Source organism: Hyperolius riggenbachi, chromosome 9, assembly GCF_040937935.1.
Source record: "Hyperolius riggenbachi isolate aHypRig1 chromosome 9, aHypRig1.pri, whole genome shotgun sequence".
Classification (NCBI taxonomy): domain Eukaryota; kingdom Metazoa; phylum Chordata; class Amphibia; order Anura; family Hyperoliidae; genus Hyperolius; species Hyperolius riggenbachi.
The window spans coordinates 24,473,793-24,501,367 of record NC_090654.1 but is presented as its reverse complement, the minus strand read 5'-3'; the positions used below and the strand labels follow the sequence as shown (position 1 = coordinate 24,501,367).

Below are 27,575 nucleotides of genomic sequence, written 5' to 3'. Positions count from 1 at the left end.
AATTTTAAAAACTGCTGCGCTTCCCCCTGGCGGTATTTTTCATACCGCCAAGGGGGTTAATCGACGTTTGAAGCCACCCTTCACTGCCCTGAAGGGTGGCTTCAAAACGTCAAATGATCGATTAATAGCAGAAACAAAATTTATAAATTGGTTCAAAGCTGTGCAGAATGGTTTGAATAAGGACAACAACTTTCTATATTGGTATGAGATTGATGATCTTTGAACTGTCTAAGCCATTCTAGCTGAACTTGTGAACTAAGAATTTACGATACCTCTGGGTCAATCCTAATACCAGGTCTGTGAGCAATGGAGTAAACAAGGATCCTTATCTTACCCCATTTAGATGGTCTGTTTGAATTAAGGCATCTTAATGACATGTATTTATGCTTGAAAAAAGTATCTGTTTTCCCTTTTGATGTTGCATGTATAAAGCTGTCTGTACCACCAGCTTGCAAACTAACAGGATGTAAACCTGACGAAGGCTGCAAGGCCGAAAGCTTGTTTATTCTTATTCATTTGTAGTTAGCCAATAAATGGTATCATCCTGATTTAAAACTTCTTGCTTAAAGGATACCCGAACTGAAATGTGACATAATGAGATAGACGTGTGTATGTACGGTGCCTAGCACACAAACAACTATGCTGTGTTCCTTTTTTTCTTTCTCTGCATGAAAGCGTTAAATATCAGGTATGTAAGTGGCTGACTCAGTCCTAACTCAGACAGGAAGTGACTACAGTGTGACCCTCACTGATAAGAAATTCCCCTTTTTTTTACCTCTTTCTTACTCTCAGAAGCCATTTTCTGTTGGGAAAGTGTTTTATAGTTGGAATTTCTTATCAGTGAGGGTCACACTGTAGTCACTTCCTGTCTGAGTTAGGACTGAGTTAGCCACTTGCATACCTTAAATGTAACTCTTTCAGGCAGAGAAAGAAAAAAAGGAACACAGCATAGTTATTTGCATGCTAGGCACTTCACATACACATGTCTATCTCATTATGTCACATTTCAGTTCGGGTATCCTTTAAATTGAAAAGGATATGGATTTTTCCTTTTAAAATAATATCAGTTGTCTGACTCTCCTGCTAATCCTGTGTCTCTAAGGCTAGCACACTGTCCTAACACACTGAGCAGAAACGCTAGCGTTGCGGAAAATGCAGTGCTATTGCCGCTGATGGAAGTCAATGGGCGGCATCAAAAAATGCATACAAAAAAATGCATATGCATTTTGTTTGCGTTTTCAAACGTGTTTTTTTAAAAACGCTGGTTTTGTTGCATAATTTTCAGAAACACATCAAAAGCCCACATAATGAAAGACAATGGTAACACAATATATTGCGTTTTGTATGCGTTTCTCATCTGTTTTTATATGCTTTTTTTTATTGTTTCGTGATATAATTCTGCTTATTTTCCAGTTGTCTTCCTAGTGATTTGCATAAAACGCAATATAAATAAAAAGTACGGAAAAAGCATACAAAAGCTTATGTGTTTTGTACAGGGATGCTCTTAACTTCGAATTCGGATGAAATTTGAATAGGGTTCGAATTTCATTCTACTAATTACAGCAGCTGTGCAAGTGGCCAAGGGGGGGTTAATCTTACCCATCAGGCGTCTTCTTTGCTTGTTCCTCGGCGCCTCCCACTCTGCGTTCCAATCCGGCGTCACGTGATTACATACACTTCCTCCTTCCAGGTTGAAGGAGGAAGTGTATAGTCACGTGACGCCGGATTGGAACGCAGTGCGGGAGGCGTCGAAGGACGAGCGAAGAAGGCGCCTGATGGGTAAGATTAACCCCCCCCTTGGCCACTTGCACAGCTGCTGTAATTAGTAGGATGAAATTCGAATAACCCTATTCCAATTTCATCCGAATTCGAAGTTAAGAGCATCCCTGGTTTTGTATATGCATAAAAATGCATGCAAAACTAATAAATGGAAAAAATGCAAACACACTAAATACACACATGACAAATAACACGGCCTTTTAGGCACAGCCATGTGTGCACCCTTTTAGCCACAGCGCCTCAACAAGCATGCAGATCAGGTGCTCTGACTGAAGTCAGACTGGATTAGCTGCATGCTTGTTTCAGGTGTGTGATTCAGCCACTACTGCAGCCAGAGAGATCAGCAGGACTGCCAAGCAACTGATATTGTTTAATAGGAAATATCCATATCCCTCTCAGTTACATTTCCCTTTAAAGCGGAATATAACCCAGCATTTCAACTTTGCTCTAAAACATTTACAGCATATTATATGCAACCAGCATTTTTTTTTACTAGACCAGCATTGGAAGGGTTACACACTTTAAAGCTTTAAAGTTCCAAGGAGAGAAATGCAGACGCCTCCGAAGTTTAGATAGATACATTTAAGTAAACACAATGTAACAAGTGGTGAATTTGACACACTCTCTGACTGTGCAGGAGCCGTTAGATTGCTTGCACATACTCAGTAATGTTGGGGAGGAGGGGAGAGCGGCCAGACACATGGCTAATTAATATTCACTGCACGGTGTGACATGCATTGTTTATTTCCTGGAGTGGCCGCTCGATGCGGCGATTGGCTGGCGGCACCACGTGATGCCGCATGCGTCCAAGAGGATGCTTCACTGCATCACGGACGCTAGAGTGAGCTGCAAAACGCGGCTCAGTCTGACGTCCACATCCAGCACCACCAGGCGTTGTGTTAGGGGCACGCTATGCGACCATAACGTCCCCTAAAATGCAACATCTTGGTGTGAAAGTAGCCTTAAGGTAGTGACAAAGAGGAAATTCTTATCCTCTCTTTTTTTTGCGGTTTCTTTATTCGTGTGTGTGTGTGTGGTTAGATGTTGGAAAGGGGGTTTGTGCAGGTGGGGCGGTTAGTGTTTGGTGTCAGGAAGGGAGTTTGTATGTGAGGGTTATGTTATGGTTAGGTGTTAAGAAGAGGGTTTCTGCAGGGGGGAGAGGGGACGGTGGTTAGATACCACCACGGGGGTCTTAGGGTTAGGCACACCACCTGGAGAAATCTTGGGGTTAGGCACCACCAGGGGGAGTCTTGGGGGGGGATCAGTTGAAAAGGGCGCCTGAGTCGCGTGTATGAAAAGGGTGTCTCCATAGACATGAATGTTATTTCTGCAAATATTGGCTACAAGGTGGTGAAAAGGGCACCGAGTTTTCATTTCGGCAACAAGTGGGCACCCCTTGGTAGCTCATATTTTATTTGGCTACGTTCGGCTACAGTAGGGCGCTCCTTTGTAGCCCATATTTTTTATTTGGCTACAAGGTTTTTGGCTACAAGGTTTTTGATTCTGCTACAAAAGGGCACCCTTTTATAGCCAAGATTTTTGATTTGGGGGGGCAGGGGAGGTTAGGTCTGTTATTAGACCAATGGGGAGCTCTGTAGTCAAAATTCTAAATTCAAAGATGCTTTCCCTCTAGCTATACTAACTATAGCTAGAGATGCGTGGGGAATGCTCGGTGGAGATCTTCAATGAAGGTGAAGGTCGCAAGATTAGAGGATATTGACGTGGGACATTTCCGAGGATATTGCTTTGGAAACATTTTCTTAAAGGTACAGGTAAGTATTTATGGTTAATTAAGAATAATGAAGGACTTTTTTCATTGCTTTTATTTCATTTAACCCTTTGTGGAAATGCATAAGGGGTACTCTGTACCCCTACACTCCTTTCTCCTGTGAGGGGGTAGGCATCTGAGGGTTCCCTTTCTAAAGGGGATCTCCAAATACCACCATGAACCCCCCAGGGAGTCGTTAGCCCCACCTCCTCCTGTGACATCAAAGGTGGGGTTTAGCCGCTTGTCCATGGATTGGACAAGGACTCCGGGGGAGAAGGGGAGGCTTGCCGGTACCTCCCCCGAGCCCCCCGATACCATGGACCATGTGGGCTGGTTTAGCTCACGGTGAGAAGCCATACTCGGCTACATATAGCAGAGAGCCCTGTCATGTCTGAGGCTCCACTGCAGGCTCACGCTGTCCTCCCCGACCCCCAACTATCATCCACACCCATGCTGGCACCTAGTGCACCAGCTCTCCCCAAGCCGACCTTCGTACCATGGACCATGCAGGCTGGTATAACTCAGGGTGCGAAGCCCCACTCAGCCGGGATTCCACATTTTAGCTATCCCAGCCTGCATGGGGTACAAGGGGTTAAATAGGCAGAGGAAGGTGGACCCTACGTCATTTTTTTTTATATTCCCCCACTCTCTGAACATACAGGATCTTCTAAAAAAATTAGCATATTGTGATAATGTTCATTATTTTCTGTAATGTACTGATAAACATTAGACTTTCATATATTTTAGATTCAAATACACACAACTGAAGTAGTTCAAGCCTTTTATCGTTTTAATATTGATGATTTTGGCATACAGCTCATGAAAACCCAAATTTCCTATCTTAAAAAATTAGCATATTTAATCCGACCAATAGTGATGCTCAAATACCCCTTTTTAAAATTCGAGTTTGGTCGAATTCGAATAGTAAATTATTCGAGGTCAGTCGAATATTCGAGTCGAATAATTTTTACTATTCGATTCGACCTCGGACTTCGAGCTCACTATTCGAGTCGGTATTCGAGCTCACTATTCGAGCTGACTATTCGAATTGGCCTTAAATAGCTTCCAACACTTGTTTTGAGGGTGAATGATGCAAGAAACATCTTTTTTTCCAAGTAACAACAGCAAGTGATTATGTGGGGATGTTCCTTTAAAAAAAAATGTGGAAAGAGAAGTTGTGTCCTAAATTTTGTTCAGTAGTGTTACTGTATATACTTGTTCTTCTTCTTCTTTATCTTTCTTCTTCTTCTAGATCTTCTTCTTCTATATCTTCTTCTTCTTCTTCTTCTTCTTCATCTTCTTCTTCTTCTTCTTCATCATCTTCTTCTTCTTCTTCTTCTTCTTCATCATCTTCTTCTTCATCTTCTTCATCTTCTTCTTCATCTTCATCTTCATCTTCTTCTTCTTCTTCATCTTCATCTTCTTCATCTTCTTCTTCTTCATCTTCTTCTTCTTCTTCTTCTTCTTCTTCATCTTCTTCTTCTTCATCTTCTTCTTCTTCATCTTCTTCTTCTTCATCTTCTTCATCTTCTTCTTCTTCATCTTCTTCATCTTCTTCTTCTTCTTCTTCATCTTCTTCTTCTTCATCTTCTTCTTCTTCATCTTCTTCATCTTCTTCTTCTTTTTCATCTTCTTTTTCATCTTCTTCTTCATCTTCTTCTTCATCTTCTTCTTCATCTTCTTCTTCTTCATCTTCTTCATCTTCTTCTTCTTTATCTTCTTCTTCTTTTTCATCTTCTTCTTCATCATCTTCACGTATTTCTCTTTTCAATTTTCTTTTAAAGAAATGCAGCTATTTTTGAGCGTAACAAATAGCTGGTGGGCGCACGCATGTTGGAAGCGCCATTGTATGTGCTCCCTGGCAGTGGAAACACAAAGACAGCAGGAGGTAAATTCAGCAGCAGGAGGAGGAGCATGAGTGTGTGGCAGCAGGCAGTCAATGAGGCAGGCAGCTCGCCGTGACATAATAGCCCTGGTACCTAGCGGTGATACCAGGGCTGTAAATAAACACAACAGGAGGTCCCAGACAGCGGTCGTGCAGCCCACATTGTGTCCAATACACAACTGGGACAACACAGTTTTCAACCCGGGCACCTCAGAAAAATTAAACCTTTTTTTTTTTTAATGGTTTTTTGGTTTTTGGTTTTACAACCAATATAGCTATTGTTTGACGTAATAGCTGGTGGCAGAGTGGCAGCAGAAGAAGGTAATTCTGTGTACCCTGGCAGTGGGAAACACAGACAGACAGCAGCAGCAGGAGGAGGAATGGAGGAGTAGGCGAGCAGCTATTGTTTGACGTAATAGCTGGTGGCAGAGTGGCAGCAGAAGGTAAATCATCTGTGTACCCTGGCAGTGGGAAACACAGACAGACAGCAGCAGAAGCAGCAGGAGGAGGTGTGGAGGAGCAGTGTGAGTGTGGCAGCAGGTAGGCAGCGTGACATAATAGCCCTGGTACCTAGCGGTGATACCAGGGCTGTAAATAAACACAACAGGAGGTCCCAGACAGCGGTCGTGCAGCCCACATTGTGTCCAATACACAACTGGGACAACACAGTTTTCAACCCGGGCACCTCAGAAAAATTAAACCTTTTTTTTTTTTTTTAATGGTTTGTTTGGTTTTGGTTTTGCAACCAATATAGCTATTGTTTGACGTAATAGCTGGTGGCAGAGTGGCAGCAGAAGAAGGTAATTCTGTGTACCCTGGCAGTGGGAAACACAGACAGACAGCAGCAGCAGGAGGAGGAATGGAGGAGTAGGCGAGCAGCTATTGTTTGACGTAATAGCTGGTGGCAGAGTGGCAGCAGAAGGTAAATCATCTGTGTACCCTGGCAGTGGGAAACACAGACAGACAGCAGCAGCAGCAGCAGGAGGAGGTATGGAGGAGCAGTGTGAGTGTGGCAGCAGGTAGGCAGCGTGACATAATAGCCCTGGTACCTAGCGGTGATACCAGGGCTGTAAATAAACACAACAGGAGGTCCCAGACAGCGGTCGTGCAGCCCACATTGTGTCCAATACACAACTGGGACAACACAGTTTTCAACCCGGGCACCTCAGAAAAATTAAACCTTTTTTTTTTTTAATGGTTTTTTGGTTTTTGGTTTTACAACCAATATAGCTATTGTTTGACGTAATAGCTGGTGGCAGAGTGGCAGCAGAAGAAGGAAATTCTGTGTACCCTGGCAGTGGGAAACACAGACAGACAGCAGCAGCAGGAGGAGGAATGGAGGAGTAGGCGAGCAGCTATTGTTTGACGTAATAGCTGGTGGCAGAGTGGCAGCAGAAGGTAAATCATCTGTGTACCCTGGCAGTGGGAAACACAGACAGACAGCAGCAGCAGCAGCAGGAGGAGGTGTGGAGGAGCAGTGTGAGTGTGGCAGCAGGTAGGCAGCGTGACATAATAGCCCTGGTACCTAGCGGTGATACCAGGGCTGTAAATAAACACAACAGGAGGTCCCAGACAGCGGTCGTGCAGTCCACATTGTGTCCAATACACAACTGGGACAACACAGTTTTCAACCCGGGCACCTCAGAAAAATTAAACCTTTTTTTTTTTTAATGGTTTGTTTGGTTTTGGTTTTGCAACCAATATAGCTATTGTTTGACGTAATAGCTGGTGGCAGAGTGGCAGCAGAAGGTAATTCTGTGTACCCTGGCAGTGGGAAACACAGACAGACAGCAACAGCAGCAGGAGGAATGGAGGAGTAATGTGAGCAGCTATTGTTTGACGTAATAGCTGGTGGCAGAGTGGCAGCAGAAGGTAAATCATCTGTGTAGTGTACCCTGGCAGTGGGAAACACAGACAGACAGCAGCAGCAGCAGCAGGAGGAGGTATGGAGGAGCAGTGTGAGTGTGGCAGCAGGTAGGCAGCGTGACATAATAGCCCTGGTACCTAGCGGTGATACCAGGGCTGTAAATAAACACAACAGGAGGTCCCAGACAGCGGTCGTGCAGCCCACATTGTGTCCAATACACAACTGGGACAACACAGTTTTCAACCCGGGCACCTCAGAAAAATTAAACCTTTTTTTTTTTTAATGGTTTTTTGGTTTTTGGTTTTACAACCAATATAGCTATTGTTTGACGTAATAGCTGGTGGCAGAGTGGCAGCAGAAGAAGGTAATTCTGTGTACCCTGGCAGTGGGAAACACAGACAGACAGCAGAAGGGCAGTACACAGCAGCCCACTGTAGGTGTAAAATGTGTGGCTGCAGGCGACGTAATAGTCAAAGTGAACCAGGCTGGCTTAGTGAGCAGGAGCCAGGAGGTGGTAAAGGGTGGTAAGGCACATTAACGATGGTTCCGGCAGCCAGCTCATGTCCCCCTCTCGCCGACAACAGGGGCCAGGAACTCGCCTTCCACCCACGCCTGGTTCATCTTGAGAAACGTCAGTCTGTCCACAGACTTGTGAGACAGACGTGAGCGTTTCTCGGTGACCACGCCACCAGCTGCACTGAAGCAGCGCTCGGACAGCACGCTGGAAGGGGGGCAGGACAGCACTTCCAGGGCGTACTGCGCCAGCTCGCTCCAGATCTCCATGCGCTTGACCCAATACTCCATGGGATCAACAGGGGCATCGCTGTCAAGCCCGCTGTACGACCCCATGTAGTCAGCCACCATGCGGGTCAGGCGCTGGCTGTGACCGGAGGAGGATGCTGCTGCATGCATCTCCTCTCTAGTCACTGCTGCCGGAGCCTCTACAGTCCTGTAGAGCTCGTGGCTGAGAGACAGCAGGTCTGTGGGGCGCTTGCTGCTGCTGGATGCAGGCACCTGCTGCTGCCTCTGTGCTGGCTGCTGGACAGTGGGGGTGGAAGGCTGGGGGAAGGCTTCCTCCAAGCGCTCAACAAGGGCCTGCTGCAAGCTCCTTATTTGTTGCGCTGGGTCTCCTCCTGCAGGCGGCAGGAACTGGCTCAACTTCCCCTTGAGGCGTGGGTCCAACATCATGCTGATCCAGATCTCCTCCCTCTGCTTCATCTGGATCACCCTGGGGTCCCTGCGCAGGCACGTCAGCATGTGCGCTGCCATTGGGAAGAGGCGGGCCACGTCTGCTGGCACATCGACGTCAGTGCTGTCCTCATCCTCCTCCTCTGCCGCCTCATCCTCTCTCCACCCCCGCACCAACTCAGCTGCGCTGTGCTGATCCCCCTCATCAGCAGCCAGGTCAGGGACCTCCACCAAGTCCTCCTCCTCCTCCCCCTCAGAGGTGGACTGCGCAGCTGGTTGCCGCTCCTGCTGGTCCAAGGCTGCCGCTCCCTGTTCCAGCAAAGCATCGAGGGCCCTGTTCAGCAGAGAAACCAGGGGCACCCACTCGCAGACCATAGCATGGTCCCTGCTCACCATGTTTGTGGCCTGCAGGAAGGGAGCCAGCACAAAGCACACCTGCTGCATGTGCCTCCAGTCATCATCGGGGACGATGGACGGGATGTTGCTGGTCTTGTCCCTTCTCTGAGCTGCGGAAACAGTGGCCAGGGCAAGGTACTGGTTGACAGCGTGCCTCTGTTCAACCAGACGCTCCAACATCGCCAGGGTGGAGTTCCAGCGAGTCGGAACGTCAAGGATCAGCCGATGGCGTGGCAGATCCAGCTCCTTTTGCACGTCTTCCAGGCTCGCACAGGCTGCAGCCGAGCGCCGGAAGTGACGCACAACATTCCTTGCCGTTTCCAGCAGTTCGCCCATCCCCTGGTAGGTGCGCAGGAACTTCTGCACCACCAGGTTCAGCACGTGGGCAAGACAGGGGATGTGGGTCAGGTTTCCCCTGTCTATTGCGGCAACCAGATTGGCCCCATTGTCGGCCACCACCTCTCCGACTCTGAGGCCTCTGGGGGTCAGCCAAATCCTCTCCTGCTCCTGGAGTTTGGCCAACACATGGGTTGCCGTCAGCTTGGTCTTCCCAAGGCTGACCAAGTGCAGCAGCGCTTGGCAGTGGCGGGCCTTCACGCTGCTGCTGAGGCGGGGGGTTTGGCCAGGTGTGCCGGAGGATGGCAGAGGATCGGAGGAACCTGCTGCAGTTCCCCTGACCCTGCGGGGTGGCACCACCCACTGTGTTGCTGCTGCTGCTGTGCCCGCTGCTGCTCTCCCATCCTCACCCCCTTCCACCAAGCTGACCCAGTGGACAGTGAAGGACAGGTAGCGGCCTGTCCCGAAGCGGCTGCTCCAGGAGTCCATGGTGACGTGGACCCTTTCACCAACCGCGTGCTCCAGCCCTCGCTCCACATTGGCCATCACAAAGCGGTGCAGTGCAGGAATGGCCTTGCGGGCAAAGAAGTGTCTGCTGGGGAGCTGCCAGTCTGGGGCTGCGCAAGCAAGCAGCGCACGAATGTCGCTCCCCTCCTGCACGAGCGTGTACGGCAGGAGTTGGGAGCACATGGCCCGTGCCAGCAAGCCGTTCAGCTGCCGCACGCGACGGCTGCTGGGAGGCAGAGCCCTAACCACCCCCTGGAAGGACTCGCTCAAAAGGCTCTGGCGTGGCCTTTTGCTGACACGGGAATCAGCAGACACAGCAGAGGAGGCCACTGAGGACTGGCTGCCAGAACAGGCCTCAGTGTCGGCGGCAGGAGTTGCAGAGGGGGGAGGAGCAGTGCGTTTCCGCACTCCTGCTGGTGCTGCTGGAGGAGCAGGAGGGCGGGTGGCTGCTGTTGCTGCTGCTGCTGCTGAAGGCTGTGCAGTGATGGGTGTGGTGCCACTGCCAGCACCAGATGCCTTCAGCCTCTGGAACTCCTCATGCTGGTGGAAATGTTTAGCCGCAAGGTGGTTGATGAGCGAGCTGGTGCAGAACTTTAAGGGGTCTGCACCTCTGCTCAACTTCCGCTGACAGTGGTTGCAAGTGGCGTACTTGCTGTACACAGTGGGCATGGTGAAATATCGCCAGATTGGTGACTTAAACATCCCCCTACGGCATGGAAGCGCTGCTGCCTGTCTCCCTGTGGTGGTTGGGGGGGGGGCTTGGGGGGCTTGGGTGCGGCTGGTGGTGGTACTGGCAGATGCTGCTGCTGCTGCTGCTGAGCCTGAGACACCAGCAGGCTGTGGGACCTGCCTACTGCTGCTGCCAATGCTTGCAATGATGCGCCTCCTTGCAAGGCCCACAAGAGCATCCTCCTCCTCCTCCTCAGAGCTGCTGAGGACGACATCCCCTGGAGGTGGTGGCACCCAGTCTCTGTCTGTCACCGGGTCATCATCATCCTCCCCCTCCTGAAACATGTCCTGCTGGGATGAGGACCCCCCAAACTCCTCTCCTGATGCATGGATGGGCTGCTTGACTGTCGCCACAGTCTTGCTGTCCAATCCCTCATCCCCCAAAGTGCCCATCAGCATCTCCTCCTCAAGATCGCCAACAACAGCAGACAATTTACTCATGATGCCTGGGGTCAAAAGACTGCTGAATGACAGGTCGGCGAGTGACGGTGAACTGGCCTCCTCCCCAGACCCTGCTGGGCGGCTGCTGCGAACAGGGGTGGTGGTGGTGGTGGTGGTGAGGGTGGAGGCCTCGGATGCAGAGCTGATGGCGGGCTGCTCATCCTCCGTCATGAGTTGCACCACAGTGTCTGCATCCTTTTCCTCAATGGGACGTTTCCGACCCGGCTGGAGGAAAATGGGAGCAGGTGCTACACGCTGCTGCTGCTGTGTCTCTGCAGCGTGAGTTGCAGATGCTCCTGCTGGGCGGCGCCCAAGGCGTCCACGGCCAGTGGCTATGGGAGGAATGTTAGCCACTGACGCTGCTGCTGCGGAACTGTGCATGGTGGCGCGCCCGCGGCCGCGGCTTGCCACAATGCTGCTCCCTCTCCTCCTGATTCCCTTGCTGCCCTTCCCCTTGCCCAAACCGCGCTGGCTGCCACTTCCAGACATCTTCAATGTTTTGGGCGTATAGAGAAACGTTTTTTAAAAGGGCGGCTGAAAAGTGGGGTACTTTAATGGAGTGGGTTGGTTGGTGAGGTGACTGAGTGAGTGTCCCCTAGTACAGTAAGTAAGTAGTAACAGTCAGGAAGTACAACTAGCAGTTACAATAATCAGTAGTAATCACAAGTAAATTTAGTGTGTGTACACTCAGACAGTGAGTGCACGCACGCAGGAGCTAGTAGCCTATGGACAGTGACTGAGTGTCCTAGACTCCTAGTACAGTAAGAGTAAGTAGTAACAGTAAGTAGAACTAACTAATTACGATAATCAATCAGCGATCAGAAGGAAATAGAGTGTGTGTTGTGTGTGTACACTCAGACAGTGAGTGCACGCACGCAGGAGCTAGTAGCCTATGAACACAGTGACTGAGTGTCCTAGACTCCTAGTACAGTAAGAGTAAGTAGTAACAGTAAGAAGAACTAACTAATTACAATAATCAATCAGCGATCAGAAGGAAATGGAGTGTGGGTGTGTGTACACTCAGACAGTGAGTGCACGCACGCAGGAGCTAGTAGCCTATCAACACAGTGACTGAGTGTCCTAGACTCCTAGTACAGTAAGAGTAAGTAGTAACAGTAAGTAGAACTAACTAATTACAATAATCAATCAGCGATCAGAAGGAAATGGAGTGTGGGTGTGTGTACACTCAGACAGTGAGTGCACGCACGCAGGAGCTAGTAGCCTATCAACACAGTGACTGAGTGTCCTAGACTCCTAGTACAGTAAGAGTAAGTAGTAACAGTAAGTAGAACTAACTAATTACAATAATCAATCAGCGATCAGAAGGAAATGGAGTGTGGGTGTGTGTACACTCAGACAGTGAGTGCACGCACGCAGGAGCTAGTAGCCTATGAACACAGTGACTGAGTGTCCTAGACTCCTAGTACAGTAAGAGTAAGTAGTAACAGTAAGTAGAACTAACTAATTACAATAATCAATCAGCGATCAGAAGGAAATGGAGTGTGGGTGTGTGTACACTCAGACAGTGAGTGCACGCACGCAGGAGCTAGTAGCCTATGAACACAGTGACTGAGTGTCCTAGACTCCTACTACAGTAAGAGTAAGTAGTAACAGTAAGTAGAACTAACTAATTACAATAATCAATCAGCGATCAGAAGGAAATGGAGTGTGGGTGTGTGTACACTCAGACAGTGAGTGACCGCACGCAGGAGCTAGTAGCCTATGGACAGTGACTGAGTGTCCTAGACTCCTAGTACAGTAAGAGTAACTAGTAACAGTAAGTAGAACTAACTAATTACAATAATCAATCAGCGATCAGAAGGAAATGGAGTGTGGGTGTGTGTACACTCAGACAGTGAGTGCACGCACGCAGGAGCTAGTAGCCTATGAACACAGTGACTGAGTGTCCTAGACTCCAAGTACAGTAAGAGTAAGTAGTAACAGTAAGTAGAACTAACTAATTACAATAATCAATCAGCGATCAGAAGGAAATGGAGTGTGGGTGGTGTGTGTACACTCAGACAGTGAGTGACCGCACGCAGGAGCTAGTAGCCTATGAACACAGTGACTGAGTGTCCTAGACTCCTAGTACAGTAAGAGTAAGTAGTAACAGTAAGTAGAACTAACTAATTACAATAATCAATCAGCGAACAGAAGGAAATGGAGTGTGGGTGTGTGTACACTCAGACAGTGAGTGCACGCACGCAGGAGCTAGTAGCCTATGAACACAGTGACTGAGTGTCCTAGACTCCTAGTACAGTAAGAGTAAGTAGTAACAGTAAGTAGAACTAACTAATTACAATAATCAATCAGCGATCAGAAGGAAATGGAGTGTGGGTGTGTGTACACTCAGACAGTGAGTGCACGCACGCAGGAGCTAGAAGCCTATGAACACAGTGACTGAGTGTCCTAGACTCCTAGTACAGTAAGAGTAAGTAGTAACAGTAAGTAGAACTAACTAATTACAATAATCAATCAGCGATCAGAAGGAAATAGAGTGTGGGTGGTGTGTGTACACTCAGACAGTGAGTGACCGCACGCAGGAGCTAGTAGCCTATGGACAGTGACTGAGTGTCCTAGACTCCTAGTACAGTAAGAGTAAGTATTAACAGTAAGTACAACTAACTAATTACGATAATCAATCAGCGATCAGAAGGAAATGGAGTGTGGGTGTGTGTACACTCAGACAGTGAGTGCACGCACGCAGGAGCTAGTAGCCTATGAACACAGTGACTGAGTGTCCTAGACTCCTAGTACAGTAAGAGTAAGTAGTAACAGTAAGTAGAACTAACTAATTACGATAATCAATCAGCGATCAGAAGGAAATGGAGTGTGGGTGTGTGTACACTCAGACAGTGAGTGCACGCACGCAGGAGCTAGTAGCCTATGGACAGTGACTGAGTGTCCTAGACTCCTAGTACAGTAAGAGTAAGTAGTAACAGTAAGTACAACTAACTAATTACGATAATCAATCAGCGATCAGAAGGAAATAGAGTGTGTGTTGTGTGTGTACACTCAGACAGTGAGTGCAGTGCGCACACGCAGGAGCTAGTAGCCTATATGAACAGTGACAGTGAGTGTCCCTACGGGTACAGTAAGAGTAAGTAGTAAGTAAGTACAACTAAATAACAATAATCTATCAGTAATCAGAAGGAAATAGAGTGTGTGTACACACAGACAGTGAGTGAGTGCACACACGCAGGAGCTAGCTAGTAGCCTATAAACAGTGACAGTCAGTGAGTGTCCTACTCCTAGTACAGTATAACTACAATACTATTAGTAAAGGACAGCAGAAATACTGGTATAGATGAGAGAAATAAACAGAGGACAGCTGCCCACAGAGGCAAGGCCCCCCTGAGGCCTAAACCTGTAAGCTTGCAGCAGCTGCCTGTCTCTAATGTAACACACAAGCTACTAACTAAAATACAATGTCTATCTAACTAACAACAATATAGGTGTATATGGCAGGTGTAGGTGAGCAAAAACGCTAGGTAAATGATCACAATAGAGCACTTGCTAAGCCAAAGCACAAAGGAGCAACTCTCTCTCTGTACAAGTCTCAGGCAAGCATGGAGAAACGGAACATGGCGGCCGCTATTTATAGGGTAGGGGCTGGCCAGGGTCCCCCTCTGTGATTGGCTGCCGTCAGAGGGCCTGGGAGCCCTCTGATTGGCTCTAAGGACATCAATCTGGGCTATGACGCTATTCGAGCTCGGTACCGAGCTCGAATAGCGCCGTTTGCTCGAATAGCTCGAATAGTGAATGGGCTATTCGAGTGTACTCGGATAGCCCATTCGAATAGCTCCAGCTATTCGGAGCTCGAATACCGAGCTCGAATAGCTGGAAAAGAGCTCGAATATTCGAGCTACTCGAATATTCGAGCTCTGCTGAGCACCACTGCCGACCAATAAAAGAAAAGTGTTTTTAAAACAAAAAAAGTCAACCTTCAAATAATTATGTTCAGTTATGCACTCAATACTTGGTCGGGAATCCTTTTGCAGAAATGCGGCATGGCATGGAGGCAATCAGCCTGTGGCACTGCTCAGGTGTTATGGAGGCCCTGGATGCTTCGATAGCGGCCTTAAGCTCATCCAGAGTGTTGGGTCTTGCGTCTCTCAACTTTCTCTTTACAATATCCCACAGATTCTCTATGGGGTTCAGGTCAGGAGAGTTGGCAGGCCAATTGAGCACAGTAATACCATGGTCAGCAAACCATTTACCAGTGGTTTTGGCACTGTGAGCAGGTGCCAGGTCGTGCTGAAAAATGAAATCTTCATCTCCATAAAGCTTTTCAGCAGATGGAAGCATGAAGTGCTCCAAAATCTCCTGATAGCTAGCTGCATTGACCCTGCCCTTGATAAAACACAGTGGGCCAACACCAGCAGCTGACATGGCACCCCAGACCATTACTGACTGTGGGTACTTGACACTGGATTTCAGGCATTTTGGCATTTTCCTCTCCCCAGTCTTCCTCCAGATTCTGGCACCTTGATTTCCAAATGACATGTAAAAGTTGCTTTCATCCGAAAAAAGTACTTTGGACCACTGAGCAACAGTCCAGTGCTGCTTCTCTGTAGCCCAGGCCAGGCGCTTCTGCCGCTGTTTCTGGTTCAAAAGTGGGTTCATGCTTTCATCTGCTGAAAAGCTTTATGGAGATGAAGATTTCATTTTTCAGCACGACCTGGCACCTCCTCACAGTGCCAAAACCAGTGGTAAATGGTTTACTGACCATGGTATTACTGTGCTCAATTGGCCTGCCAACTCCTGACCTGAACCCCATAGAGAATCTGTGGGATATTGTGAAGAGAAAGTTGAGAGACGCAAGACCCAACACTCTGGATGAGCTTAAGGCCACTATCTAAGCATCCTGGGCCTCCATAACACCTGAGCAGTGCCACAGGCTGATTGCCTCCATGCCACGCCGCATTGAAGCAGTCATTTCCGCAAAAGGATTCCCGACCAAGTATTGAGTGCATAACTGAACATTATTATTTGATGGTTGACTTTTTTTGTTTTAAAAACACTTTTCTTTTATTGGTCAGATGAAATATGCAAATTTTTTGAGATAGGAAATTTGGGTTTTCATGAGCTGTATGCCAAAATGATCAATAAGAAAACAATAAAAGGCTTGAACTACTTCAGTTGTGTGTATTTGAATCTAAAATATATGAAAGTCTAAAGTTTATCAGTACATTACAGAAAATAATGAACTTTATCACAATAAGCTAATTTTTTTTAGAAGATCCTGTATATCTATATATATAAAATCGGATGTGTGTATGTGTGTATGTGTGTGTGTGTGTGTGTGTGTGTGTGTGTGTGTGTGTGTGTGTGTGTATATGTATGTATGTGTATGTATGTGTGTATGTATGTGCCACGATCACTCGAAAACGGCTTGACCGATTTGAACAAAACTTAGTATACAGATCCCTTACTACCTGAGATGATATGTTCTGGGGGTCTCGCGGCCCCCTGCACACGTGGGCGGAGCTACAAACAGCAAATCAGATTTCACCCATTCAAGTCAATGGAAAAAATGTAAAAGGCTGCCATTCTCACAGTAATCAAGCCAGAGTCCCCACACTTGGCACAGTTGGTCACTTGGTGACTGAGGTTACAAATCCAGGAAAAGTGGGCAGAGCATAAAACAGCCAATCAAATTTCAGCCATTCATTTTAAATGGGAAAATGTAAACTGCAGCCATTCTTACACTCAGGCCTGGATTTCTGCAAAGGCCACAAAGGCCACGGCCTAGGGCGATAAAATCAGATAAGATCAGAAGGGCGGCAGGACTTGGAGAGAGAAGAGGTCATATGTCAAAGTAAATCATCTCCTCTGTTCCCACAGCGCAGCCATCCAGCGCCCTGCTCTGCACTAATAGATGAATTCCAGAGTTCCCCAATCCCTGCACCTCTCACTTCCTGATGTGTTATAACAATCAGGATCAATCATAACTGTTACCTGATGATCCAATTATGATCGACATACAGTACAAGTGGATGTGAGAAATACCAGGGATTTACATTACAAAGCAGATAAAACTAAGTTCAGCTGAGTTCTAATGCAGGCATTCACAAACATTTCTGCTAGTTTCTTTGCCTTCTATTTTACAGCTGTGACACTGACTGACCCCGGCAGTTGTAAATTACACTTTCTTATCTAGCCGTAATTTATTGCTTTTTTTTCTTCCTAGCCAGTCTCTGCTTAAGTTAACTCTTTCCTGACTCATTTTCTGTCCGTCAGCTCCGACCATCTATGAGAACTGCTGCAGCCTGGAATAAAAATGCTGTATGCTTCCCTTTCATTGCTAAACTGTCACTGTCAGGGCCGGGCCGAGGCATAGGCTGGAGAGGCTCCAGCCTCAGGGCGCAGTGTAGGAGGGGGCGCAGAATTCATTCAGCTGTCATTCCTAATTGTGTATGAAGCAGAAAGAAATAAGAAAAGGGGATACATAGCAGTGACTGCTAGCCAGATAACTAGATATTAAGGTCTTGGGGAGGTGGTGGGTCCTGTGGCCCTCTTAGTCTAATAGCAATCAGTGTGTGACGGCTGGGGTGGGAGGGATGGAGGGGCGCACTTTGGTGTCTCAGCCTTGGGTGCTGGAGGACCTTGTCCCAGCTCTGGTCACTGTCACCTGAGCTGTTACTACCTCTATGCTAGTGTGTATGAATTGGCATCCTTCTGCTTTCCTGTAGCATTAGAGCATTCTACCATCTTAGCCATCAGTAAAAGCAGAGAGTTTTGAATCAGGATGATACCATTTATTGGCTTAAAAGAAAAAGAGTAATCTTTCTGCTAATAAGCCTTCTTCAGACTTTGTTCCCGTATACTGCCAATATGTTATTATTATGTACATTCAGCATTCAAAAGAGATACGTAGATATTTCAGCAAATATAAATAAATGTCATTCAGATGCTTTAAAGTGGAGCTGAACTCTTGCACAGGAAAGAAGGAAAACAGAGAAATGCACCCTGTATGTATTTAGAGAGCCTTTCGAATTCTTCCACATCTGTGTCTAATCACAAATTTGATATCTTCCCTGTGTCACCTGACTGCCACAGCATATAAGCTTATTTTAAAGCACAAGATGTTAATATATTTGCTTCCATGAAAGTAGGAATTAGACACACTGTCTATTTATTGCAGGATTTGTATCAGCTGTAACAAAAATGTTTTTATGTAAAGGTTATGTTGTTGCATATCTTTTAGAGCAGAGAGGAAGTTCTGAGTTCAGGTCCACACTAATTACAACCAAACATCCAAAGTGGGTCTTGACAGGATGTTTGCTACTTACCTGTTCTCTGTTTTGGATGGGCTTCTCTCCATTGCTCTGCCCTGCCACTTATTTGTGGTTCCGACTGCAGCCAGTCGCACAGAGGACAAAGAAGCAGCGCATGCTCTGGCCACTCACGCTCCCTGACACCTGTTTGTGGCTCTGACTGCTGCCAGTCGCACAGAGGATAAAGAAGCAGTGCATGCTCTGGCCACTTGAGCTCCCTGTAATTTCCTGCTCCTGCCCAGATGTGCACAGCAACCGAGGCCAGTATAGTGTTATGCATTCTTGACAAGTACCGATCATACATCACCGTAATTTCTCAAGTATGCATGCCCAGAACACTATCGGCTGCTGTGCACATTCGGGCAGGAGCGCAAATTTCCATCGTGAGAGGACAGAGAGCATCCACTGATTCTTTGTTCAATGAGGGGCACAGCAGCACAACTGAAATGGGCCCATTCAAACCAGTGATCGCTAGTCAGATAGTTGGCCAGAATGTTTTTTGGTGGTGGTGGTTGCAGGGGGGGGGGGGGGGGCGCTTGGTGACAGCAGGCCTAGGGCACTGGTAAGTACAAATCCGGCCCTGCTTACACTGTTAATCGCTGGGTTTCCTTGGTCACTGGGTGAATGAGGTTAAGATTCAGGAAAGTGGGTGGAGCCTACAACAGCCAATCAAAATTCACCTATTGATTTTCAAGGGGAATATTTAAACTGCTGCCATTCTTACACTGTTAATGGCAGAGGCTTCAAACTTGCTACAGTTGGTCATTGGGTGACTGGGGTCCAAATTCACTAAAGGGGCGGGGCCACATACAGCCAATCAGATTTCCTTGGTGGATAAACTGCTTCCATTCACACATTTTTGATGCCAGGAACCCGAAAGCTCACAAACTTGGTCACTGGGTGACTGTGTGTCAAGGTTCCAAAAAGTGTGCGGAGCTAAAAAAAACAAATTTCACTGGAAACTATAAACTGCAGCCATTCTTACACTGTTAATGGCAGGGCTCTCAAACATTGAACAGTTGGTCACTGGGTGAATGAGATTAAGATTTTGGAAGGTGGGTGGAGCTTACAATAGCCAATAAAAATGCACCTTTTGATTTTCAAAGGGAATATTTAAGCTGCTACCATTCTTATACTGTTGATAGCAGATGCCTTAAACCTGATACAGTCAGTCATTGGGTGATTAGGGTTCAAATTCAGAAAGGGGCAACAAACAGCCATATTTGTTTATTTTTCAATGGGAATATACAAATTATCGATACCAAGGACCCCAAAACTGATACACTTGATAACTGAGTAACTGTATGTCAAGGTTAGAAAAATTGGGCGGTGCCAACAACTAAATTTTTAACATGGCAGGGTTCCCAAACTTTACACAATTAGCCACTGGGTGACTGGGATGAATATTCAGAAATGTGGGTGGAGCCTACAACAGCCAATAAAAATTTACCTATTGATTTTCAAGGGGAATATTCACATTTGCTACTACTCTTACACTGTTAATGGCAGAGGCCTCAAACCTGATACAGTCAGTTATTGGGTGACTTGGGTCAAAATTCACTAAAGGGGTGGAGCCACAAACAGCCAATCAGATTTGTTAGATTGATTTCAGCCATTCTGTTATTGGCAGGGTTCTCAAACGTGACGCAGTTGGCCACTGGGTGACTGGGACGAATATTCAGGAAAGTGGGTGGAGCCTACAGCAGCCAATCAAAATTCACCTTTTGACTTTCAAAGGGAATATTTACATTGCTGACATTCATACACTCTTAATAGCAGAGGCCTCAAATCTGGTACAGTCAGTCACTGGGAGACTGGGGTTTAAATTCTGAAGGGAGCTGGCCAAAAACAGCCAATCAAATTTGTTTAATTTCAATGGTAAAATGCAACTTATTGATGCCAAGGACCCCAAAGCTCATAAACTTGGTCATTGAGTGACTGTATGTCAAGGTTAGAAATAGTGGGCGGAGCCAAAAACAGCTAACGTTTTACATTGGAAAATATAAACTGCAGCTTTTCTTACACTGTTAATGGCAGGGTTCTCAAACTTCACACAGTTGGTCACTGGGTGACTGGGATTAATATTCGGAAAAGTAGGTGGAGCCTACAAGAGCCAATCAAAATTGACCTATTTATTTTCAAGGGGAATATTGAAACTGCAGACATTTTTACACTGTTAATGGCAGAGGCCTCAAACCTGCTACAGTCGGTCGTTAAGTCGGTCGGTCGGGGTTCAAATTCAGTAAAGGGGCGGAGCCAAAAACAGCCAATCAGATTTCTTTGCTGGATAAACTGCTTCCATTGGCACAATTTTGATGCCAGGAACCCGAAAGCTCACAAACTTGGTCATTGAGTAGTGACTGTGTGTCAAAGGTTACAAAACCTGGGTGGAGTCAAAAACAGATTTTTCTGGGAAATTGTAAACTGCAGCCTTTCTTCACTGTTAATGGCAGGGTTCTCAAACTTTGCACAGCTGGTTACTGGGTGACTGGGATTAATATTCTGAAAAGTGGGAGGAGCCTAAAAATGCCAATCAAAAATCACATATCGCTTTTCAAGGAGAATATTAAAATTGCTGCCATTCTTGCACTGTTAATGGTACATGCCTCAAACCTGGTACAGTTGGTCATTGGGTCACTGGGGTTCAAATTCAGAAAAGGGGACAGAGCCACAAACCGTAAATCAGATTTGTTTAATTTCATGGGAATGTACAAATTATCGATGCCAAGGACCCCAAAGCTCACAAAATTGGTCATTGAGTGTTTGTGCGTTAGGGTTAGAAAGTGGGCGGAGCCAACACCAGTCAAATACATACACGGGCAATGCCGAGTCATCAGTGGGCGGAGACAAATACAAATTTCCCTGGGAAAATGTAAACTGCAACCCTTCTTACACTGTTAATGGCAGGGCTCTCAAACTTTGCCCAGATGGTCACTGGGTGACTGAGATTAATATTCAGGGAATTTTTACACTGTTAATAGCAAATGCTTCAAACGTGCTACAGTTGATCATTGGTTGACTGGGGTTCAAATGCTGGAGAAGGGGTGAAGCCACAAACAGCCAATCTGATTAGTTTCATTTCATGGGAATATACAAATGATTGATTCCAAGGACCCCAAAGCTCACAAACTTGGTCATTGAGTGTTTGTGCGTTAGGGTTAGAAAGTGGGCGGAGCCAACACCAGTCAAATACATACACGGGCAATGCCGAGTCATCAGTGGGTGGAGACAAATACAAATTTCACTGGGAAAATGTAAACTACAGCCATTCTTACACTGTTAATGGCAGGGTTCTCAAACTTTGCACAGTTGGTCACTGGGTGACAGATTAATATTCAGAAAAGTGGGTGGAGCCTACAAAAGTGAATCAAACTTCACCTATTGCTTTTTAAGGGGTATATTTAATTGCTACCATTCTTGCGCTGTTAATGGCACAGGCCTCAAACCTGGTACAGATGGTCATTGGGTAACTGGGGGTTCAAATTCAGAAAAGGGTGTGGAGCCACAAACAGCCAATCAGATTTTTTCATTTCAATGCAAATTATTGTTACTAAAGACCGCAAAGCTCACAAACTTGGTCATTGAGTAATTGTGTGTTAGGGCTAGAAAAAATGGGCGGAGCCAACACCAGCCAAATACATACCCGGGCAACGCCGGGCAATCAGCTAGTCTATATATATAAAATCGGATGTATGTGTGTGATGTATGTACAGTATGTATATATGTATGTATGTATGTGCCGCGATCATTTGAAAACGGCTTGACCGATTTGAATGAAACTTGGTATACAGATCCCTTACTACCTGGGATGATAGGTTCTGGGGGTCTCGCCACCTCCCTGCTTACCTAGGCAGAGCTACAAACAGCAAATCAGATTTCACCCATTCATGTCAATGGAAATAATGGAAAAGGCTGCCATTCTCACAGTAATCAACAGTTGGTCACTTGGTGACCAAGGTTACAAATCCAGAAAAATCCAGAAAAAGTGGGCGGAGCATAAAACAGCCAATAAAATTTCAGCCATTCATTTTAAAATGGGAAAATGTAAACTGCAGTCATTCTTAAAAACTGTTAATTGTAGGGTTCTCAAACTCGGTACACTTAGTCACTGGGTGAATGAGATTAAGATTCAGGAAAGTGGGTGGAGCATACAACAGCCAATTAAAATTCACTTATTGATTTTTAATGGGAATATTTAAACGGCTGCCATTCTTACACTGTTAATGGCAGAGGCTTCAAACTTGCTACAGTTGGTCAATGGGTGACTGAGGTCCAAATTCACTAAAGGGGTGGGGCCACAAACAGACATCAGCGGCGAATCGCCGCCTCTCCCCCGCCCCTCTCAGTCTTCCTTCACTGAGAGGGGCAGGGAGAGGTGGAGATACGCGGCTGATAGATACGTGTGAGGCAGGGCTGCAGCTCATAGCCCGGCCTCACACGGAAGCGCACAGGGGCAGAAAAGTCAACTACCAAGTTGGTCGTGAATTTTGCAGGGGGGATTTCGGGAGTAAAGACCTCTCGTTATGCTGCGGGATAGTGGCAAACATGCCTCTCATGTGTATAAGGTATAAAGCCATTTTTAATATGGCTTCAGATTCTCTTTAATATTCAGGGAAGTGGGTGGAGCCTATAATAGTCAATCAAAATTCATTTGTTGATTTTCAAGGGGAATATTTAAATTGCTGCCATTTTTACACTGTTAATAGCAGATGTCTCAAACCTGCTACAGTTGGTCATTGGGTGACTGGGGTTCAAATGCTGGAGAGGGGCAGAGCCACAAACAGCCTATCAGATTTGTTTAATTTCTATGAGAATATACAAATTATTGATGCCAAAGACCCCAAAGCTCACAAACTTGGTCAATGAGTAATTGTGTGTTAGGGTTAGGAAAAGTGGATGGAGCCAACACTAGCCAAATACATACCCGGGCAACGCCGGATCATCAGCTAGTAATCATATAAAATCAAAAAGGCAAAACAAACCAAATAAAATTTATATCACACTTTTCTCCTGAGGGATTCAAAGCGCCAGAGCTGCAGGCACTAGGACTCATTCCATAGGCAGTAGCAGTGTTAGAGAGTCTCTCCCAAGGTCTCATACTTCATAAGTTCTATCCAGCACACAGGCATGTGCTAAAAAAAACCACCAGTAATGCCTACAACATATAGACCCTATTAACTACCATTTAAGTTATTTACCTACCTTTTTTACTTGACCATGAATTCTAGCCTGTTTGTGTTACTGATGAATTTTATGCATTTATGATGAATTATATTTTTTTATAATGTATCAATCTCAATCTCAACTCTTAGGGCCCATTCACACCTGAGCGGGAATCGCGCCACAAACGCCCTCCTTACAGCAGTTTGCCGGCGATTAGCGTTCTGCGATTAGCGATCGTGATTAGCGTGCAAAGCACGCTAATCGCGATCGCTCCAAAACCGCCGCAGTGTCCAGTGATTTTTCCGCGTTAATCGTGGGAAGATCACTCCCGCAAAACGCCGGCGGTAATCGCCAGCGTTCTGCGGTTTCAGATGTGAACGGGCCCTCATTAACATTTTTTTTAATTAGCAAGGATATATGTAGGCACAGATTTACAGTATACAGTATGTTGTAGGTATTACTGTTGTTCTTTTTGATTTTATATGATTAGTGTGCTAAGGAGCCCCTGTATTATAACTCTTTGCAGACACCTTGTTACTGATATGTAGAAGTGTACTGCGATCCACGAAAAACACCTTATCAATTTAGCATCTAATACGTTTTAAAAAATATATATTTTTACTTCATATTGGTGTTGTTTTGACAACAAGCTAAATCCTATCATAAGGCAATGATGAAAAATGCTGGGCGGAGACTAGGCTAACAAGGAAGTGTGATATGATCTGGGCTAGGAGGCAAACTGAGAAGCTTAGAAGGATGCACGCACCTGACTGAGAGGTCGGGGGAAGGGGGAAAGATCACGTACCAAAAACTCTGGACCTGTTTTTATCCAAAGAGCATGTGAGTGTCATTTTAAAATAAAGTTTATATTTATCATACAGAGTTACGTTATGTGAGGCATTATTTTATTTGAGGCACATATTGGTCCATGCGGAGATCCTGAGACACTTGAATCCTGATGAACTAAGGTATCCTGGCATGAAGCCTGTATGACCAGTCTAATAGTGGTCACTTCCAAAGGGAGAGATCGTTCCCCGATGGTTGTTCTGGTGGTGGTTTGATTAAACGTCTGGAGGCTGCGCATGAACAGTGTGAACAGAATAGTGTGAACTCATTGTTGATTTGCGCTTGAACCATTATTTGCTAAATCATCTTTGTATTTTTACTCACCAAAGCAAATATCGAGATGAACAGAATCACTTTTCTCACTAGAACCGGCACGGCACTGGTAATTCCCAGCATCAATTTCAGTTCTTGGTAAACCCAAGTTTTTATCCTTCTTCCAAGGCATACGGATGTTATTTCTATACCATGTATACTCCTCTATCCGTTTCTCAGTAGATATTTCACAGGATGCAGTAATATATTTGTTGATGAAGGTCTTATCCCAGTTTGGTTGGAAGGTAACCACAGGTTTTTTTATGACTGCGAAAAAGAAGTGACATACTTGCAATGGTTAACCACTTAACATTTCAGGACGTACCACGTACGTCCAGTTCAAGGCTGTTGTACGTTTCTGGACGAACAAGGTACATCCAGAACTGAACTCTTCCATGCATGCTGTGGTGGTGGTCGAGAGGAGTTTGAGGCTAGTAGTGATGTAGCAAACCTCCGATTTTCGGTTAGCATGAACTTCCGCGAACCGCAATAGACTTCAATGGGGAGGCGAACTTTGAAAACTAGAAACATTTATGCTGGCCAGAAAAGTGATGGAAAAGATGTTTCAAGGTGTCTAACACCTGAGATCTTTCAGTGACTACAAGAGGGGAAAATTTTTTTACAAAAATACCTTATAGTTTTTGAGAAAATCATTTTAAAGTAACTCCTTCTGACCGTGGGAAAATTAAACGCCCGCCGACTTTAGCAGTTAATAGCAAAGCCCCTTTAAAAGCTAGAAACACCAAAATTACTGGGAATGTTAAGAAGAACAGTGGGAACAAGAGGATTTTTTTTTCAAAAAGACCTTATAGTTTTTGAGAAAATCAATTTTAAAGTTTCAACGTAAATTCTCCTTCTGACCGTGGGAAAATATACCCCCGCCGACTTTAACGGTTAATAGCAAAGCCCCTTTAAAAGCTAGCAACACCAAAATTTCTGGGAATGTTAACAAGAACAGTGGGAACAAGAGGAAAAATAATTTTTCAAAAAGACCTTATAGTTTTTGAGAAAATCGAGTCGATTCATAAAAAAAAGAACCGATTCATTAAAAAGATCCGTCTCATTCATGAGCCGTTAGTATAGCAGAGAATGCGTCCTCGGCAGGACGCATAGCTGCTGGATCTCGCTGCTGTCTCTCCCCACATGCCTGCACCTGTCAACCCCCACCTAGGCTGGCACCCAGTGCACCCATGGGTGCACTGGGTGCCAGCCTAGGTGGGGGTTGACAGGTGCAGGCAGGCAGGTGGGGAGAGACAGCGGGAGCTAGCAGCTATGCGTCCAAAAGGATGCATTCTCTGCTATGTGGGTGGGGGGCTTCGGAGATCTTCAATCAACTTAATAGAAGATCGCAACATAAGAGGATACTGGCGTGGGAACATTTACCGTGGATATTGGCGTGGGAAATTTTTTTTAAAGGTACAGGTAAGTATTTCTGGTTAATTAAGAAAATTAAAGGACTTTTTTCATGGTTGTGTTTTTATTTCATTTAACCCTTTGTGGAAATGGGTAAGGGGTACTTAAGGGTAAGGGTAAGGGTAAGGGGTTGGCATCTGGGGTCCCCTTCTTAAAGGGGACTCCCAGATGCCACCATGAACCCCCATATATATATACATTTTTCTTTTGTAACCACCTAACGACCATGGTCAGCCGATCGGCGGACCTAGGTGTTAAGTGGTTTTACATGGAAATGGCCGCTCGTTCGAGCAGCTTTTCTATGTCAGTTCACGGAGGGTGTCTCCGTAGACAACCTGCGAGCCACCAATCGCGGCTCGCAGGCGAAATGTAAACACGCAGGGAAACAAATCCCTGCTATTTACATCATACGGCGCTGCTGCGCAGCAGCACCGTAAAGGAGATTGCCGATCCCCGGCCTCTGATTGGCTGGGGATTGCCGGAAGCTGATAGGCTGAAGCCTATTAGAGGCGGTGCAGGACGGATCTCCAGCCTGCGCCACCCAGGGGAAAGAGGAGAGGGAGGGAAGGGGAAGGAGGCGGAAAATAGCTGCGGAGGGGGGCTTTGAGGAGCCCCCCCCCCACTGATTGAAAATAGCCGGTGGCGATCAGACCCCCCCAGCAGGACATCCCCCTAGTGGGGAAAAAAGGGGGGAAGTCTGGTCGCCCTGGCTGTCTGCTGATCTGTGCTGTGGGCTGGAGAGCCCACGCTGCACAGATCAGCGCAAACAAGCCCGGACTTACGAGGCCACAAGTATGAAAAAAGTTAAATACCATTTCATAATCCAGATCCATGGAGGACGCCATTTGCGCCCTCTTGTTTATTCCGCCATGGCACCCGCAGTAATAACGGCCCCGGGTCGGGTCCCGACCCCTCCAAACGGGTCAGGTTCTTATTCCTCCCTCAATATGGCCGCCACAGACTGCTGCGGCTGCGCAGTCCGCATAGACATAATTGCGGCTGCACAGCTCTAGGGCCTCCTCCCGATGCGTCCAATGTATGCACGCATATTGATGACGCGGCAGGAGGAGGCCCTAGAGCTGCGCAGCCGCAATCGTGGCTATGAGGACTGCACATCCGCGGCAATCTGTGGTGGCCATATTGAGTGGGGAATGAGAACCCGACCTGTTTGGAGGGGTCGAAAGTCGGGACCCGACCGGGGCCGGTAATACTGCGGGAGCCATGGGGGAATGAACGGGAGGGCGCGGATGGCGTCCTCCATGGATCTGGATTATGAAAAGGTATTTAACTTTTCACATTTGTGGCCTCGGAAGTCCGTTAAATATTGTTTCCTGCTAGCTTTTTAACATATCCTGCAAATTTGGTGTTGCTAGGATGTAAGGGGCCTTTGCTATTAACTGCTAAAGTCGGCGGGTGATGATAACCAACCAGAATTATAGGGGTGCAAAAGTGGTAAAATCCCCCATAGGCTTTCATTAGGCCCCTATTTCACTTTCCAAAATCTCAAATCTTTTCAAAGGGCAATGGCTCAGCAGTGGCAAATTTTCTAGCATTGTAGGAACTGTTAGGGGGATCATAATTGGTGAGTTTCGGGGCCCTAGGCCAAAGAGGTCATAGCCTAGGGTCACAAAAACCTGTTTATTTGGGCAATTTCTATGGTGGCGA

At 46.3% G+C, this 27,575-nt stretch overlaps 1 protein-coding gene across 7 annotated transcripts in view; it reads right to left on the bottom strand.

The window, feature by feature from the left end:
* Positions 1 to 27,575, bottom strand: part of LOC137532040 (Fc receptor-like protein 5) — a 353,036-nt gene that overhangs the window by 223,201 nt on the left and 102,260 nt on the right. For all 7 annotated transcript variants that reach the window (XM_068252142.1, XM_068252143.1, XM_068252147.1 and 4 more), the window contains one exon: positions 24,510 to 24,764. In XM_068252142.1, coding sequence (XP_068108243.1) covers positions 24,510 to 24,764 — 255 coding nt within the window. The remainder of the gene's footprint in view (positions 1 to 24,509; positions 24,765 to 27,575) is intronic.